The sequence below is a fragment of the Chaetodon trifascialis genome, chromosome 5 (assembly GCF_039877785.1).
Source record: "Chaetodon trifascialis isolate fChaTrf1 chromosome 5, fChaTrf1.hap1, whole genome shotgun sequence".
NCBI lineage: Eukaryota > Metazoa > Chordata > Actinopteri > Chaetodontiformes > Chaetodontidae > Chaetodon > Chaetodon trifascialis.
The window spans coordinates 14,820,590-14,838,298 of NC_092060.1; the positions used below are offsets into that span (position 1 = coordinate 14,820,590).

General features: G+C 42.9%; 1 protein-coding gene across 1 annotated transcript; it reads left to right on the plus strand.

Annotated features, from left to right (window-relative positions):
• Positions 1 to 107: 107 nt before the first annotated feature.
• Positions 108 to 17,289, plus strand: ccnjl (cyclin J-like). The gene is made up of 6 exons (XM_070963512.1): positions 108 to 347; positions 1,028 to 1,135; positions 4,929 to 5,139; positions 14,777 to 15,076; positions 15,198 to 15,357; positions 16,132 to 17,289. The coding sequence occupies exons 2-6, from the start codon at positions 1,058 to 1,060 to the stop codon at positions 16,661 to 16,663; spliced, it is 1,281 nt and encodes a 426-aa protein (XP_070819613.1). The 5' UTR covers positions 108 to 347; positions 1,028 to 1,057; the 3' UTR covers positions 16,664 to 17,289.
• Positions 17,290 to 17,709: the final 420 nt, after the last annotated feature.

Below are 17,709 nucleotides of genomic sequence, written 5' to 3' on the forward strand. Positions count from 1 at the left end.
CCAGGCTTACGGGCCCTCACGTCGAGCGCACGAACCGCGCGGCGCACCGCAACAGCAGCAGCTGGTGCAGCCGAGGACGTTACTTTGTTACAGCGGAGCCACCGGAGAGGAAACGGCCGAGCGGAATCTCTCGGAAAAGTGTGAACAGTTTGGGGAAAACGACGCGACCAAACGCCTGTTGCCAGGTTTTGGCGGCGGCAGGTGTTTCGTGAATTTGCCAGCGGATTTGAACGGTGTCCTTGCGCTGAAAAAAAGAGGTCTTTCTCAAAGTTGAACCGTAGAGGAGTTCTCTCGTTCAGGATGTCGGACTGAGACAAAGGGGTCTGGGGGGCATTCCCGTTGGAGCGGTGAGTGGCACATGTTAATAACCACCGAGAGGAAAAGTTATGTCCGTGCTGGAGAAATTAGCCATGTTCGTGTCGACATGTTTAGGTTTATCACAGCGTTTTGTTTTTGTCTTTTAAGCGATGCGAGTGTTTGTGAGCTCGGTGGGCAGTTAACTTGAGTAGCCTCCGTGTTTGGCCGCGGTCTCGTGGTGCAGACGCCTCCTGAATGATAACCAAAGTGCGGGGCTTGTTGGCGATAATGTGCCTGCGGTGAACTACCGTAGCAAAAGTGGCATCACTGAAAAGCTGCTCTGCTGTGTTTGACCCACGGCGTGGTCGGGTGGGCATTTAACTGGGCCATTTAAATTCCCGAGCAGAGAAAATGGCCTATGCTGGGGGTGAGTCCTCTGCTGTGGGGTTAGCTCGGTGTTCAGAAACTTTATCAAAACGACTCAGTTTGTCAAAAAAAAAAAAATCTTATTTTAGCTGCCAGTGCAAACACAAGCCTCCACCCGATTAAATGCTGAAATCCGTTTTAATGAGTTAATTTGTAGAGTAACTTTAATTCACCCTCTCTTGTATCAGATGGTTTTCTCAGCACGTTTCCTGCTCAAACCATATTTTCTTGTTATCCTCGCCACCCTCGGTCCAGCATGCCACTTCTTGAGGTATCTGAACTCTGGAAACATCTGTCTTGGCAGGTTAAACTTGATTCTTGAAGTCTCCTCTGGATGGGAAAGATGGAGAGGGAGTTGCAATGGTGGAAAGGACAGCTAGCTGCAGATATCCATCAGTCCCTCCGCATCAAGGTGAGTCTGATGTTATTTTGAATGGAAACTACTGTTGGCAGTGCGAGACGAACCTGTTCAGATTATGTATGTCAAAACATGACACTGACATCAAAAAACATTCAGATCAGTAAGGCTGTCTAGACTTTTCCATCCTCCCACAACCTGAGAATAGCATTTGACTTTGTCACAGTGGACTCGAGGAACATTGGGGACATTTTATGGACCACACGATTGATCAGCTAATCAAGAATTTAATGGGTAGATTTGTCAGTAATGGCAAGTGAATTAATCAATAGAAGATTGAGAGAAATTTTGATTTATTGACTGAATGATTAATTATGAAAGATAATGAGCAAATATATTGATTGTGAAAAGAATCAATACTTGCAGCCCTCAAAACCTTCAGGCCTGCATTGATTCCACAGCAGCATATTGTTCACCGCACAAAGTTGGGGAGACAATGTAATTACATGGTCCCGTTGACTATTTAAACATGATCTAGATTAGATTACATGGAGGAGTTAACGCTCATTAATTGAGAATGTCTTAATTAACCTTGAAGCATGGTCATATTTCTTCCCATGTGTCACTTTAATGGAGACATCTGTCACTTGACTGGCATCTTGGAGCTGGGACTCTGATGCCAGCTTCGCACTGAGGGAGATGAATACAGATCGGGTTTTTAGATATCAGGTGTCTGAACGTACCAGAGATTGTATGTATGAGTGGAGCCAGGACTGGGGTGTATCAGATTGTGAATCGTATGTTTGTGAGCCTTTATAGTGAGTCATTCATTTACACACTGCTTTACTCACTCTGGACGGTGACTGACTCAGAGTGAGCTGTCAGTTAGGCTGAAAATCTGTACACAGAGCTGGAAACTAAACAACACACCCACTCTTTTCTCATATACTATAATGAGAGAGAGATGGTCAGTCTAATGTTAGGTTTGATTGCCCTATATCAGCATTTCTGGTGAAGTCCCTAGCAACAAGCTCACCACAGTATATACTGTATAATGCAATGTCCTCAATGTAAAAGCTGCAGAGTTATAAAATGCAAATATCTGGTAAAATGGTGAACTGAGAAACGTTTCATTTTAATAGAAGCAGATGAGTCAATAGCTGTATTTATGCATCTATAGCAGTTAACATCGTGTACATATGTCTCTGTGGTCTAAGTCATTGGTCTGTCAGACCTTTAAAGCAACATTTTTTCCACTTTCTATCTTTTGTTAATGTACCTCACAATTAGAATTACTTGTTTTCATTATCGATTAATTTGCAGATTAGTCTCTCAAATGTCAGAAAATCTGGCAAAGTATATGTAAAATTTCCCTGACCCATAGTGATCTATTGTGATACCCTGTTTTGTCTGACCAACAAACAACTTAAGGTATCAATTGATCAGTATCAAAGTAGGTGCACATTAATTTTCTATCAATCTATGAGACAATTGCTTGTTTAATTGTTTGATGACCATCTTTCATTCCTCAGAGGGGGAAAGGCTTTTTCTTAGCTGCTGTGACCTTACATTTACTTCTCAGGGTGACAGCTTAAGGAGCAAGAAAGCTCTCAGATCCTATCAGGGCTTCATTATTTCTAATGCTGAAACACAGTGTGCTTGATCACTTCATTAGTCTTTTGACAGAAAACTGGGACAACAATCAATATCAAAAATCAAATAATCATTCAAGTAATTTCTCAGTGACTTAAAGGCAAATGACAGTAATTTGCTTGTTGTTCGCTTGTAATTTGCTGCATTTCTCTCATCTACGTGACGATAAATTTAATATGTTTGGGTGTTGGTCTGTCGGTGGGAGAAAAAAAAAGCAGTTTTTCCTTACTGATTTATCTGCACATTATTTTGAGTATTGATTGATTTATTGTTTGGCTGATAAAACATCACAGCCCAATGTATGTTATATTGTAAGATAAAGAAAAGCAGTGAATGTTGGTATTTAAAAGCGTGGAGTCACTTCATCTCCAAAACAAACTGCAGATTAATTGAAACAAAAAGTCATTTGCAGCCCTCATATTTTCTATTTTAAGATGTCTAAACTGAGCAGATTGCTTTGTATTTTAATGAGAATGCTAAAAATGCTTTGTAGTATTTAAAAACTTAAGATGACTAGATGTGTGTTTCCAGACGTGGGTAAGATGAAAGCGTAGTAAATTTTGTTATGGAAAATAATGGTGGACCCAGTTTCAGAGCTGTGTGTAAAAAGGCCTTCACACAGTGTTAAGATTTCCTGCATGGCGCCTGCTCCCCCACAGTCTCATCCAGCCTTAATGACGTTTGCTGCAGTGGTAATGCCCTGATGTGGGAGATAGCTGTGGTGTGTAGCATGTGGCAAATTATCAGACATGCAAATCAGGCGGAGGCAGCTGTGGAATCCTTAATTATGGTGCGGGTCCCCCACAAAGGCACCTCTCCACCCCACACAGACCCCCCTGGAGCCCCTCCAGACTCTGGAAGCCCCATCACCCCCTTACCCTCCTTCACATCCACCCCCATTCTCCTGCTGCCCTTGTACCCCCAGACAGACAGATGGACCAGAGGCAGAGGCTGAAGCAGTGGGAGGAGAAGAGAGCAGAGTTTGGGGAGGCTTGGCTGGTATGGTTGGTTGTGGCACTGGGGGTGTTCTGGCTATATGTGGATGTGATGGTGGTGGTGGTGGTGGTCGGGGGGCTGTTCATTTTTGGATTCTGTTGAATTGTTGTTTTAGTTCAGTTAAAAAGAAATGGTTGACATTTCTGTACCTTTTGCCCTCCCAGCACATTGTATTTTTACTCAGCCTTGACTGTAGCCTGTATTTCTTTCAGAGTTTCTTTTGATATGTGGAGCTTTCAAGCCACATTGGGACAGTTTGAGCAGGCCTAATTTAGGATGTTCCTAAAAGACAGTCCTGACACAATGTGGTTGTTTCTGTATTCCTCTAATGTAAGGACCCCTTGTGGTTTGAATTTAAGAAGATTAATCTACCAATCCCCAATCTCTTATTGAATCCAATTGAAAAGCCCTTGGTTTTACTCCTGGTTTTACTTCACAGAGAGCAAAAAAACAACAAACAAAAACATTTTTGATATAAGCAGCTTAAATACAGAGAGGGCACATGCTGTGAGTTTTTACATCCAGTACCAAATGTTTTTTGTTCCTTACTCTGAGACAGATTTTGAAACTGGAGCCTTTTGCTTTCCAGTTTTCTGTAGCTGATTGGAAAGATACCAGAGGCTGATTCAATGCTAATGCCCCCGAGTATCTTCCTTCCACTTTGAAACACATGCAGCTAATTGAACATGAATAGGAGATGTGCTAGGGGTGAAACCTAATCCTATCTACTACTCAGCCCCCACCGGAGGAACCATGCCCCACAATCAACCACACACACACACACACACACACACACACACACACACACACACACACACACACACACACACACACACACACACACACACACACACACACACTCTCACACACACACACACACACACACACACACACACACCACCCTTAGCCCACTGCTCAGAGACCCCTGCAATGACCCATATTAGCCCCTGTTCTCTGCAGCGGCGGTGAATGAAATGAAATTGAAATGAGGCTGAAGCATAATGAAAAATTTCTGATGGTAAATTGAGTTTTATTCTTGGTGTGCGTATTTTAGACCTACAGCAGCTCTCCTGTTAAACCCAGTCAGCAGGAGACATGCATGGCTCTCTATTATTATGCATATTCTTTACAAGCCCCCTTGTTTCACTCCTCTGTTGTTAATACCCCCCCTTATCTCTCTCCTCCTCTTCCTCTCCAGGAGCTGAAGCTACCAGTCTATCGGGCCCACTCTCCACAGATTGGCATGCGACGGTACTTTGCAGACTTGTTGGCCATCCTGAGTAATCGCTACCAGCTATGTCCTACAGCGCGTCACCTCGCCGTCTACCTGCTGGACTTGTTCATGGACCACTACGATGTGGCCGTCAAGCAGCTCTATGTCATTGCCCTCTCCTGCCTGCTCCTAGCTAGTAAGAACATTTATTTTAAGACCAACTCTTCACTTCTCTTCTTAAGACCCAGACATGTTTGAATTGATGTTTTGGAAACTGTATTCCTTAAATCTAAAAGTAGAACAGTGGTAACTTGACTAAGATTAGGTTTTACGTTTCATCTTGAAAAGCATTGTGCTTTGACTCGCTCTGTGAATGCAGATATTCTTAGAAACTTTGACTGTGGTTTATGCACAGATGGTACAAGGTGAAACACTTCCTGCAACAAGGCTAATTTGAGTTACGCTCAAGAGACCATGATGGTATTTTTTTTTTTTTCCTTCCAGCCTCGCTTTTCAGACTGATCTGATAGCCTGTAATGACAGTTTACTGTAGCTGCAATATTAGTTTAAAAGAAAAACAAGGCTGCCATTGTGGTAGGATGACTGTGCTATTGTTGTAGGAGAAACTGTTGGGGATTATACTTGTGTCTGCAGAACATTTTAGATGTTTTTGATCTTGGCTGTATTCACATGTCTGGGGCTGCTGCTGTTACTTTAGTCCCATCCAGTCACTTTGAGATGAACTAGTATCAAACCTGCTAAGCTCAAAATGTCCTTGAGTTGAAGGTGTGATTTTTCTTTTCCTTTTATTACTCTGTCATTGAAAACATGTGATTCATTGTAGAGAACAGCCTACCCACAATCCCCAGTTCTTCAGGTTTATTCTTGAGTGGATCAGCCCGTTTTCATACCTAAATTACAATTAATTCATTATAATGGCATTCTATACTTGTACAAGAAATTGATCATACTAGAAAATATTCCCTGTGTAGCCAAAGCCAGATTCCTCTGTGCCATAGAGCTCCATTGTTGTCCAAAGGCCACCATTTCACAGGCTTACGCTCCTTCCTGTAGTTTATTTTGAGTTAATCACACATACACTCTTGCTACTCACTTGAGCGCCAAATGTGTATTCATTCACGGCTGAAAATAGTCTCAAACAAATGCACTATTTCCTCCAGTTTGTGTAACATTTGCAAAGAACTACAGAGCCCAGGCTGTTTTAGGAAAATATTCGCGTTTTATAACAAAATGAGACTTTGTGACCAATTTTTACTTCTTCAGTAGTAGAAAATGGGCTTCGACCTCAGTGCAAGAGATAGAAATAACACATATTTTCTATACATTTTCACAAAATGTGTAGAATACACCACCTTTGTCCTTAAAATTGCTGTCTGACTGAAGACCTACTAAGTGATGGCACTGTGTAGATTTAAAACAGTCAAGTGAGAGCTTGGTTTTAAGTTCCTAAATATCTCTTCCTCCCTACACGATGACTGGTTGATGTTATTCTTTGCTTGTAGTTGCTTCCTTTTTCAAGCTGTTTCTGCAGGAGTGAGTGAAGTGAAGATGTAATCGGAGCCGACATGCTTCTCTGCTGTAAAATATAAAAATTGTGTCTTTGCATGTGTTTTGTGTATAGCAGGTGTGTTAATCAGTCTTCCCCTGCTGATGCATAGTGCAGGATGTGTGGTAGTTATTAGTGTCTCTGTGTCTGTCTGGTGATTAACAGACTGTGAGGTTTTCTGTACATTAATGCAGCCCTTGGCATCATGGGTAATTAGACTAATGATGCCGTCAAAGTGGGAGTCTGGAACAGGGCCTGCTCACTTGGGAGGGCTCTGAGTGTGTGTGTGTGTGTGTGCGCGCATTTGTGTGTGTGCATGCATGCGTGCTTGTGTGCATGTAGTCACGCAAAAGCCATCTTTGCAATCAGAGTAGTTTCTGTGGTGGGATAAATTTGAATATGAGACTTGAAAGAGGTTTTATTTAAAAGCAATCTCATGAGAATCCAAGAATAGTATTGAGAGTTTGCTCATGGAGTGATATAAATATTATCAAGCCAACCTGGACAGGGGTTCTTCTTCTGTTCTCTAATAGATTAATCAGGTTTTTTTTATTGAATCTTTTGATTGTGGCTTTCAGTTAGTCAGGCTCTCCCTTCTCTTCTCCCCTGCCTCTGACTCCTCCAAGACTCTAGGGAGCCTCTGCCATGATTGATGAAAGCTTGAAAGGGCGTTTGATTCAAAGTTGTCTTGGGTTTTTATCTGTCCTGAAGTGCTTTGGAATCTGGCCTAGTTATTGAACGGCCTCCCCAGGTCCCACTGCCTGCCTTTGACAGACACACACATTGTCTTTCTTTAAAATTTTCTGGCTTCCGCACTCGGTTAATTAATCGCTACCTCTTTTGTGCCTCTCAGCAGTCACTGCTTAATCCTGTTATTCTATTGTGTGTGTGTTTTGTGGGTGCTTGTGTGTGCGTGTGTTAGTTCATGGATGAGCTCCTCTTCATTTGCACGAGTAAGATTATGGTCAGTTTTTTAAACCCACAAGGATTGCGTGTTATTGACTGTTGGGCACTTACTTAGAGACCTCATCTCATTCCAGAAAATCCAATTACTGAGAGAAACCAAAATCCTGGGTGATTCAGTGTGAATTTCAGTGAAGACTGCTGGCGTATACACTGAATATTTCCATGCAGAATCCAGTCCACATCCCCAAACTGAAGTTTCTATTGTGTTACATTCCATGAGGTCCTGCAGTGATCACATCAGTCTTCCTGGCAGATCCTGGTCCCTGAAGTCAGAGCTCTGCATACTGCAGCTATTTGTTATGGTAAATGACACCATCAATGTGCCTTTACTGCCAGCTAGTACAAGAATGTTAGGGATTTTTTCATTGTGGCAATGCTTTGCTCCCTGTTTACATATTTTTTAAAGTTTTTTTTGTTTGGCTCCTGATTATGATCATTAGATGCTCTTGATGCTCTTATTGTGATGTGTTTCCACAGCAAGTTATCATGAAAGTGATAATGGATTTCATCTCTTGTGTTCAGTGAGCCTGATTCAGCCTCTTAACAAAAAAAAGAAAAGAGCATCCTGTGAAACGCACATGAAGCTCACTTACATTGACTACATGGTGCACTTACCCAGGCCTTGGAGCCCGGGGGTGGGGAGGAACTGTGTGCTGAGGGGCACCTGCCATATGCTCTTCGAGTCAGACCTCAAACAAAAGCCCGTCAAATGCAAGCAGGACAGCCAGCCAGGCAGCCAGACCATTCCCAGAGAGGGGGAGGGGACCAGAGACCGAGGGGTGGAGGTTGTTGTGTGTGCAGGCGTGTGTTTATGTGTGTATATGTTTTTTGCTAAATGAGGAGATGGTCTCTGTGGCAACCTTCGGGTAAACCAGTGGAGTTTTTTTGTGACCATCTAATTAAGATTCACGTTGAAGTGTATTACATTAGAGAATTTCCTACTGAAAGGGCACTGCTTTACTGCTCCATAACCATTTAACCGACCAGGCCCTGCTGGTGTCCCTTTACCTCTTGCTGCTGGCTCTGTTTCCTCTTCATTCTCTCACCTTGTCAGGGACAGGCAGAGCGAGCCTGGGACAGGGCGGCCAGTAAAAGCAGCTCCACATCCCTGGGGGGCTGGGAAACGAGTGGAGCGGTACTTCAAAGGCAGGTCGGCTGCTGATGTTAAACAGGGTAGAAAGGGAGGTAGAGGTGGTGGCCTGCAAAATGGGACATGTTAGAACTGAACCACTCAGCAGGGTGCCCTGAAATGTAGATTAATGGGGAACCCATTTCCCCCTTTATCCCCCTTTCAGATGTTTGACAATAATTCTGAAGGAACTCTTGTCATGTTGTAATTAAAGAAATTATGTAAAGATGCACGGATGGGTTGGGAAAAGTTAATATTATTCATTAGTGTCAGATGCGACCAAAGCATCAGTTCACCTTTTCTTTATAGGAGAGCTCCATATCCATAATCCATAAGCTATTGTACAAATGTTAGACTAATCAGATTTTGTGTTTTGTTGTGTAAAGCCTGAAGCTCTGTTTGCAAACACAATGCCTGTGTGAGCCCTCATCACCCATATGGCAAGATGCTTTACACCCTCAGTCGATGGATCTCACAAAAATGTACCGCACACACTCATACGAAGACTCAAGCGCACACACAGAGGACTGGGTTTCCTTGGTCACCCAAGCATTAGCATCAGGGGTCAAGGGTCGGCCCAGGCCTACATTGTGAGAGCCGCTGAGGCCAAGGGTGGTAACACGGAGATTCTGTGATGGAGCTGTGACCAATTTCACACTCCCAATGAAAGATGAACCGGCAAATGAAAAGAGTTTAAAGAGCAGAGGAAATTCCTCCATGGCTGTCAAGTCAAGGAGAAAAGGAAGAGGAGAATGAGGAAGAAACTCAAGGTCCCCTTAAATCTTCCTTTGAATCTTTTTTGGCAAGAGATTATCAGCATTAAATGATAACAGAATGTAATAAAAAATGTTTTGTACGTTATGTTTTTTTTCCATTTTCTTCCAGTTATACTTTTTGTAGTCTCAAGATGTGTCAGCTTTTCCATTGAGATTTTTTCAATTACTAGCTACTCGTCCTGTGTTAGGGCCGCAAGATACTCCAGTTCTTCAAAATAGCCTTTTTTAGTTGCTAATAATCATATTATAACTAAATTTCTGTCACTTTTCATCACACTTTCATCGAAATTACTGAGATAACATACCATAGGAACCTTATATCCTAGTTTGTTGTCACTTTACATCCCATTCCCAAAACAAGTCATTTTTTGGAATTTGATTTTGATAAGGTGATGCAAGTTTGCTGTATGTTGATCCACAGTCTCTCCAACATATGGTTACTTCTTTAAAGTAGTTAAGGGATTTTTTGGGGGTAGATTCAGTTTTCGTGTTGGACAATCAAAACTGTATGAAAACCTAGTTGATTTGTGTCAGCTTACATTTCTTTTAGAGGAAGTTAACTGTTTTGAGGACTGATCAAAATGGGCTAAAGTCACACGATGTCTGCAAAATGAAGAGTAAGAAACAGAGGCCTTTCTGTCTGTGTGAGAATACAGCTCTCAGGTTTCCAAACAACCCCTATCACTGGAAATCTCCCCCAACCACAACCCCCACCTGCACCTCCACCTCCACCTCTTCCTCAAACAGCACACCTGGGGGAGGCTCTACATCCTAGCCTTACCTCTCCCTAACCCCTGACCTTTAACTTCTCCCTGTTTACTTGACCTTTTCTCATCATCACTATCACCTTTGGGTGCTGTGAGGAGCCAGAGGTGTCCTGTAGTTGCAGTGCATGGAAAGGCTGTTGGTGTACATGAAAAGGAAGGTGTTTTTTTTTTTTTTCTTTTTCATCAGTGTTTCTTCTCAGTTCACTGACTGAAGATAGGATCATTAAGCTGCCTGCATTCCAGGTAGACTGAACTCACAGGAGAGGAATGCACCGTCTCTTTCAGGCTACATTCACACAGTAATATGGGACAAGGGGCTGTATTAGTGTTGGCATGTTGCTACAGGGTATTGGTGAGAAGAAGAGCTACAAATCAGTGCAGTTAAATGGCTAATCAAACAATAATAGACTGAAGGAGTGTAAAATATGAGGTAAAAATAAAATGGTAAAATAGCACAATACTACAAGGTAATCAAGTTGGTATGTCCACTTAAGTGTTTTTGACTGTCCACTGCAGTATTTTGGTGGATTGATGACATGAGGTATCAAAAATGGTCAAGTATAAAAAGTTGACATTTAATTCTTGGTCATAATCTTGTTCACATATTCATGCACATATCAACTTGCAACTCTTTGATGAAAAGGTCTTGTAGGAAAAATGTTTATAGTAATACAAGCAATAGTATTATTTTGCTATTGGTACTGAAACTCATATGAGGGCTGGAGCTGAATACTTACTGATTTTCTTTGTCCTCTGTTATGAATGTCTTTGTTTTTTGGACTTTTGTGAGACAAAACAAGCAATTGGAAGACATCGCCTTGGGCTTAAGGAAAAATGTGATGGTTATTTTTCACTATTTTCTAACAATTAAGACCAAGAAATTAGACCAAACAATTAATCAATCAAATGAGTGATGCAAAATTAGCCACAGCTCTAATTAGCACTTCAAAGGATACCCAGCCCTGTTGCTTGATGATGTTGGAGTTGTGCTGCAGATAACAACCAGGATCACATTTTTTGCCCTTCTGCCCTGTGCTTTTTGTGGGGGCCCTCTGTGGCTGCACCCCTGCTGTGCTGACTCATTGAGATGAATGAAACCACTGTTTTGTCATCCAGGCTGTCACACACAGGAGTCAGTTCTTTTCACAGTAAATGAAACCGGTTGGTGGCTCTAATCATACTGTATTTCTGTAGGTCCTTCTGAAGTTGCTTTGTTTTTTGTTGTCAATGCTTTTGTGCATCCCATGTCTGTAATGTGCCCAGTCACCCACACTAGTAATTCAGAAGAGTAATCACTGAGCACAATGAGGAGATTGACTTGCGTTGTGTCTCTCTGTAGATCAAAGAGACTGGGGTTGTGTGGAGATTGGGGGCATTGATTGCTTTTTATGGCACCGTCTCTGTGGACATAGCAGTCTAGCAGCAGACAGAGCCCTGATCTAGAGGATATGAGGGTGAGAGAATGGGGCAAGTGTGGACTGGGCTGTGGAACAAGCCCTGGTGGGTGTAAACAGCCCTGTTCATAGTGCTTCCTGTTCTGGTGGAGAGATGCCATTATTGCCTCTCTGCTAATTACCTCGGTGGCCTGTTGGGCTGCAGATCCCCCACACTCCTCCCCTCATGTTCTTTCAGCCATTCACTCTCTCTTCCTCTCTCCTGCCATGCTTAATGGTCGGTCACAACATCAGTGGTAAAACTTGCACTCAGTAGGAAGACGCCCCTCTCCCTAAAACGTGGGTATAAAGAGCTAAATGAGGTCCATGAAAGACAACCACAGTAGCGTTGGAACTGCAGACAATTGTGTTCCACTTCCAACTGCAAAAGTCAATAAAGCCCCTATTTTTAATGTCTGGTTGCCATGGTTTTAGATTAGAAACCATGATTTACCCCATGATTTAGAGAGGTTTGCTATTACCAGCTCGATCCATATTTTGACAAAACCAATACATAACTTAAGAAACTTAATTAATGGATATAATAACACAAAGTGTGTGTGTGTGTGTGTGTGTGTGTGTGTGTGTGTGTGTGTGTGTGTGTTGGTTTGTATATGAACTGTTTAGGCCAAATTTCCTATTGAAAATGTATTCTTATAATCAGGTTTGTACACTTTGCGAAGAAATTTTTATCTTTTTTTTGTACTGGGATTTGTGCCAACCATACTTTGAATGAGGAATAACTCTGGGTAGAGCTATTGATATGTCAGCAATAAGCCAATGTATCTGTCAATATTAGCTTATTGCTGACATATCAATATTGGCGTATATGTTGTCTAATAAATAACAAGAAGTAGCAGTGCAGACATGCTGAAGAGATGTTTCTGGTCATTTAGAAATTGTTGCCATTACTTTTTTGTGAATATATTCTGAATTTGGGGGCCTCAAAATATTCCGAACAAGTTGGGACAGAGGCAGCGAAAGACTGGGAAAGTTGTGGAATGCTCCAAAAACACCTAACACCTGTTTGGAACATTCCACAGGTAAACAGGTTGATTGGTAACAGGTGATAACATCGTGATTGGGTATGAAAGGGGCATCCTGGAAAGGCTCAGTCATTCACAAAAGGGGTGGAGCGAAGTTCACCACTCTGTTAAAAAAAAAAAAGAAAGAAAAAAAAAAGGCAACTGTGTGGGCAAATAGTCCAACAGTTGAGGAACAATGTTTCTCAATGCACAATTTGCAGGGAATTTAGTGATTTCACCATCTACAGCCCATAATATCAAAAGATTCAGAGAATTTGTAAAATCTCTGTATGGAAGGGGTGTGACCTCTGTCACCACTGTATTAAAAACTGGCATGATTGTGCAAAGGATATTACTACATGGACTTGGGAACACTTAGGAAAACTGTTGCTTATTGCAACTGTGTTTCACTATATTGTCCTTTGATTAACTGTTTATACAGCAGCCTCCACTTATTAGTCACCACATGAGTTATAGTTGCTGACAAATACATTAGTAAGGTTCAAGATTTTTTTTTAATTTGTCATTATATAATATGATTGCACAATAAATTACAGCCGTAGCTCCTTCATTGCTACTCACACAATGTGTAAACAGATATTTAAATAATTGTATTTAAATTTAAATAGAATCTAAATAACAAACCGGCAATAAACCAGAACAAACCATACCAGGAGCACTGATGGATGACAAATGAAAAGGAAAACTAGATTATATGTATAAACCATCAAATGTGCTCACACTTTAGAGTTTTAATAAACCACTGATGTATAATGTTTATATACTGTTGCTGAGCTTTGATTATGAGTTCATTGTAAGTCTGCAATGTGTCTACACGCCGTCCTACTTAAAGCTGTGTGTAGCTAAGGCAGATATTTTCGAGGGAAGCCTGTATCAGAGTAACCTGATACCTCCTCACCCTCATTCTTTAAAGTTGGAGCAGAGGAGGCGTGTTGGACCCTTGGATTAAAGGCAGAACCGCCCCTCTTCATTGGTCACATGGACCCTCGAGGCCTTGGGGCTGTTGCCATGGAAAGGAGGATATCTTGGGATGGGGAGGGGGCTCGCCATAATGGCTCTCCTGTAAGGTCTGAGGATCTGGAGTGAGCGAGAGGGACAGAAATATTAGGGTCCGAGCTGACTGGCTTTTTCATAGAAAGTGTGATATAATCCTCACTAAGTGCCCCACACTCCGTAAGCCTATAGCGACACTTCCCTGTTAATGTAATGGTTTAGCTTTATGGCCAGATGTTCAGTAATAGTCAGCTTAATTGCTAATGCTTAGCAGGCACTTGTTTGGTTTTGTGGAAGCTGGAGTAAGGCTCCAGAGGGCTGATGATAGGCCTTCTCCATTTGGCTGCATTGTAATTAATAAGCTATTATTATTATTTTGAAGGTAATTAATATATTTGTTGTGATTTCATTTTTGATGGAGATACAATGAACATGGAAAGTTCTACAACGAGTTGCGTAATTTGCTCATTGGTGTCATTGTTCCTAAGTATGACCTTGGCAGCGATGATTTCCAAAAAGAATATTAACAATTAATTGGCTGCAACTAATCTTTTCATTATATTACGTAATCTATCAGTTATTCTTTTTTTTGATTCATCTATTAATTGTGTAGTCTTTGCCATTTCCTAGAGCCCAAGGTGACTGCTTAAAATTCCTTTCCTTTTTTTGGTTGCAGATAATCTTTCTGTTGCTCAGCTAGTCTGTTAATTGACTGATTGTTTCAGGTCTGCAAAATGTGGATTTTTATGGAACGATACATAACCCTGAAGAAAAAAAAAAAAAAAACCCCAACAAGAACTACACGTGCTGCAGTCATAGCTCAGAGTGTTTCCAACCTATAATGTAACCAAACCCAATCCAAAAACTGTCTTCTAGGCTGTTGTAATGCCGATATCTATCATGTTATTGTCTTAGACGGACAGCACAGAGAAAGTGTTGGTAGATAGAAATCATAAGAATTCATGATGCACCTCAACATTACATAGGTAGTCTGTCTTTACCTTTTCTTTTTTTTTTCTTTTTTTTGCCATTTCTGCTTTATTTGTGATAGTGACAGCTGCAGAGAGTAACGGGGCTGACATGTCCTGTTACCTCAAACAGTTACATGTGGCTGTGAAGTAGGAATTCACCTCGCTGCAACTCTTCCTCTTTCCAGGTAAATTTGAGGAGAAGGAGGATCGGGTTCCCAAGCTAGAGCAGCTGAACTCTCTGGGCTTTATGTGCAGCCTGAACCTGGTTCTCAACAAGAAGGATCTGATCAAAATGGAGCTTCTGCTGCTGGAGACCTTTGGCTGGAACCTGTGCATGCCCACACCCGCCCACTTTATTGACTACTACCTCCATGCCTCGGTGCAGGAAGGCGACCTGTACAATGGCTGGCCCCTCTCCTCCCTCTCCAAGACCAAGGCTTTCATGGACAAATACACTCACTACTTTCTAGAAGTCTCACTGCAAGGTACATTAAGAGGAGGAGGGTGAACTGGACTTCTTTTGTTCCAGGGCTGTCGGACATAAACTTATTAGCTTCTGGTGTAATTTTAATCAAATATTAAACTCTTATGTCTGGGTTCTTCTAGATCACGCCTTCCTGAGTTTCCGACCGTCCCAGGTTGCTGCTGCATGTGTTGCAGCATCTCGCATTTGCCTTCAGATTTCCCCAAGCTGGACGACTGCTCTACATCTGCTAACAGGCTACACCTGGGACCACCTCACCCAGTGCATTGAACTCATGCTGCTGTAAGACACACACACACACACACACACACACACACACACACACACACACACACACACATACACACACACACACACACACACACACACACACACACACACACTCCGTCTTATTTCTCAAAATATCCACAACGCAGGACATGTAGTATTGATTTCTACCCAGCTGTTCTGTGTTAATCAGCAGTGAAATCTCCATCAGTAGTTCTACATCTCTATTGCATGTTTGTGGAAGCCTATGTTGGATGCAGTGGCATGCTTCCACTCGCAATATCCCTTTATGATGAAGTTGAATCGGCATGTTGAAGCAAATTTCCTACAAGGGAAACAAGTTGAGAAAAAAGGTCTAACAGAAAGCCATGCTGGCAGAAATGCCTCTTCAAGTGTAGTGGGCAACTCAAGGTAGATGACAGCAGGGGCCCTGTCTCAATATTTTTGGTTGCCATGGTTTCACATTATAAAACATCTCTGTCTGTCTTAAAATGTCTGTATCATGTGACAAAGCTGTTCTGTCTGATAGCCTCAGAGCTGTGTAATTATTACACAGCTGTAATACACAGCTGTAATTAAGTTGCACATTTCTTGGTCAGTGGGTGGCTGTGTGTGTTCACGTGTGGAAGTAAGTTAGTGGATTTTAGTGAGCAGCCATTTTTCCTGGTAGATCTTTTACTCAAGCATCATTACACATTGCTGTTTCCCTGCAATTCAAGGATGGTTCGATCTCCTGCATGTTTGTTGTATTTGTTATCTTTTTTTTACATGTACCTTTCCTTTCTGCAGTGCTCACGACAACGACGTAAAGGAGGCCAACAAGACCAAATCCACTCCTCCTCACCGACCATCCTCTCTGCAGTCTCAGCCCCAGACCTCCCACCTCTCTCCAGTATCAGCCATCCAGAGACCAGCATCTTCTTCCTCGTCCTCCTCCTCCACCTCCTCCACACCACAGCTGCTCTTTCAGCCGGACAGCTTCCCACACCTTACCCAGCATTCCCCGTCCCTCTCCCAGCTGCAAGCGCTAGCTGACTCCCAGGCTTTGGGGCCTGTGGTGAACATGTCTCAGGACTTCCTTCAGAGCCACAGAATGGGTCTCCTCACTGGGGCTCCTTCCATGACTCCTGGGGGCGGGTTCCCCTCCTACCCAAGCCTGACCTCTGGTCTTCAGGCCGGGGCTCGTGCGCTGCCGCTCCAGGGCCCCATTTCTGTGCAGATGGCCCTTGCGGGAGAGCCACGTCACTGTCTGAGTATGGCCTACAGCGGGGGCTACCTGGGGTCTCATCACACTTTCACAGCCGGCTGCTTTGACAGGTGACGCCAGGAGACGGAGAGGGAACACAACCCCCTGCGGGAGTACACTGCTATGCTTCCATCCCAAGCCCCTACCCCAAAATATCCCTTCGCAGACCTCCTTTCTCTCTCCGTCAGCTCCGCAACACCTTCAGCTTGTCCAGCTCCCCCACCCCTCTCACAGAGACACCTCAAACGCAAGCAGAGGTCCAAAGGCAAGACAGACCCGGTAGAAGTCATCACACTGACGTGACAAATGCTCCTCGGACTCCTAATGAAACACTGAGGCATTGTAAAAATATTACTGCCATATTCTGGACTGGTTTTCTAAATCTGTCTTATTATGAGACGTCATCACTGTGAATGAGATGAAAGCAGCAGTGTGATCTAACACCCACCTCATTCAGTGCCTGTTCTCAGTTGTGTGATAGCTGAGCCAATTTTAGAAGTGCACAGGACACAAAGCATCTGTGATAAGGATATCTTGCTGCTTGACATATTTTTTTTTAATCCCCCAAAATTGAACACATTTTAGAGAGGAAAAATTGGCTGGTGTGATTTCTAAATCCACCGTTTGAGAGAGATAGAAGAAGAAACCGATTCTTGTCGCTGACTTGGCAGGAAGCAAAGAGGCTGTTGTATGTCTCTGAAATTTTTAGTTGTGTCTCCTGAACGCCAGCGAACATTGATCTAACTCCTGTAGTCTCTGTCGGAGCTGAAGGGCCCCTCTGAGGATTCCTCACCGCATAAGCCCTCAGAGGGGACGAAGAATTCGTTGTTTTGAGCACAGCAGGTGAAGTCCGCAGCTTGAATGCGCCTGCGGAGCTTGGTTCAGTTTTTCTTTCCTCTCTGTCCTTGTCATCTCCTCCATCCTCTCCCCTCTCCAAAGTCGAGCCTCGTGGCAGAGCCGTCACACATCTGGGTGGAAATGTGGCCCTCTGGCAGCTGCAAGCTTTGTCGTACTAAAGTTTTAATTTCAGTGTCTCCGGCACCACTCAAAGAATTTCACGCAAACTGATGTGACTGGACCAGCATGGTGAAGGAGACATGGACGTCGGTCGTGTGTTGTAC

Excerpts from the sequence above, each read along its gene's own strand:
- ccnjl (XM_070963512.1), top strand. The coding sequence starts at position 1,058 with ATGGGAAAGATGGAGAGGGAGTTGCAATGGTGGAAAGGACAGCTAGCT. Across the intron at positions 1,136-4,928 it reads ATCAGTCCCTCCGCATCAAG|GAGCTGAAGCTACCAGTCTA; the intron begins GTGAGTCTGATG and ends CTTCCTCTCCAG. Across the intron at positions 15,077-15,197 it reads TCTAGAAGTCTCACTGCAAG|ATCACGCCTTCCTGAGTTTC; the intron begins GTACATTAAGAG and ends GGGTTCTTCTAG.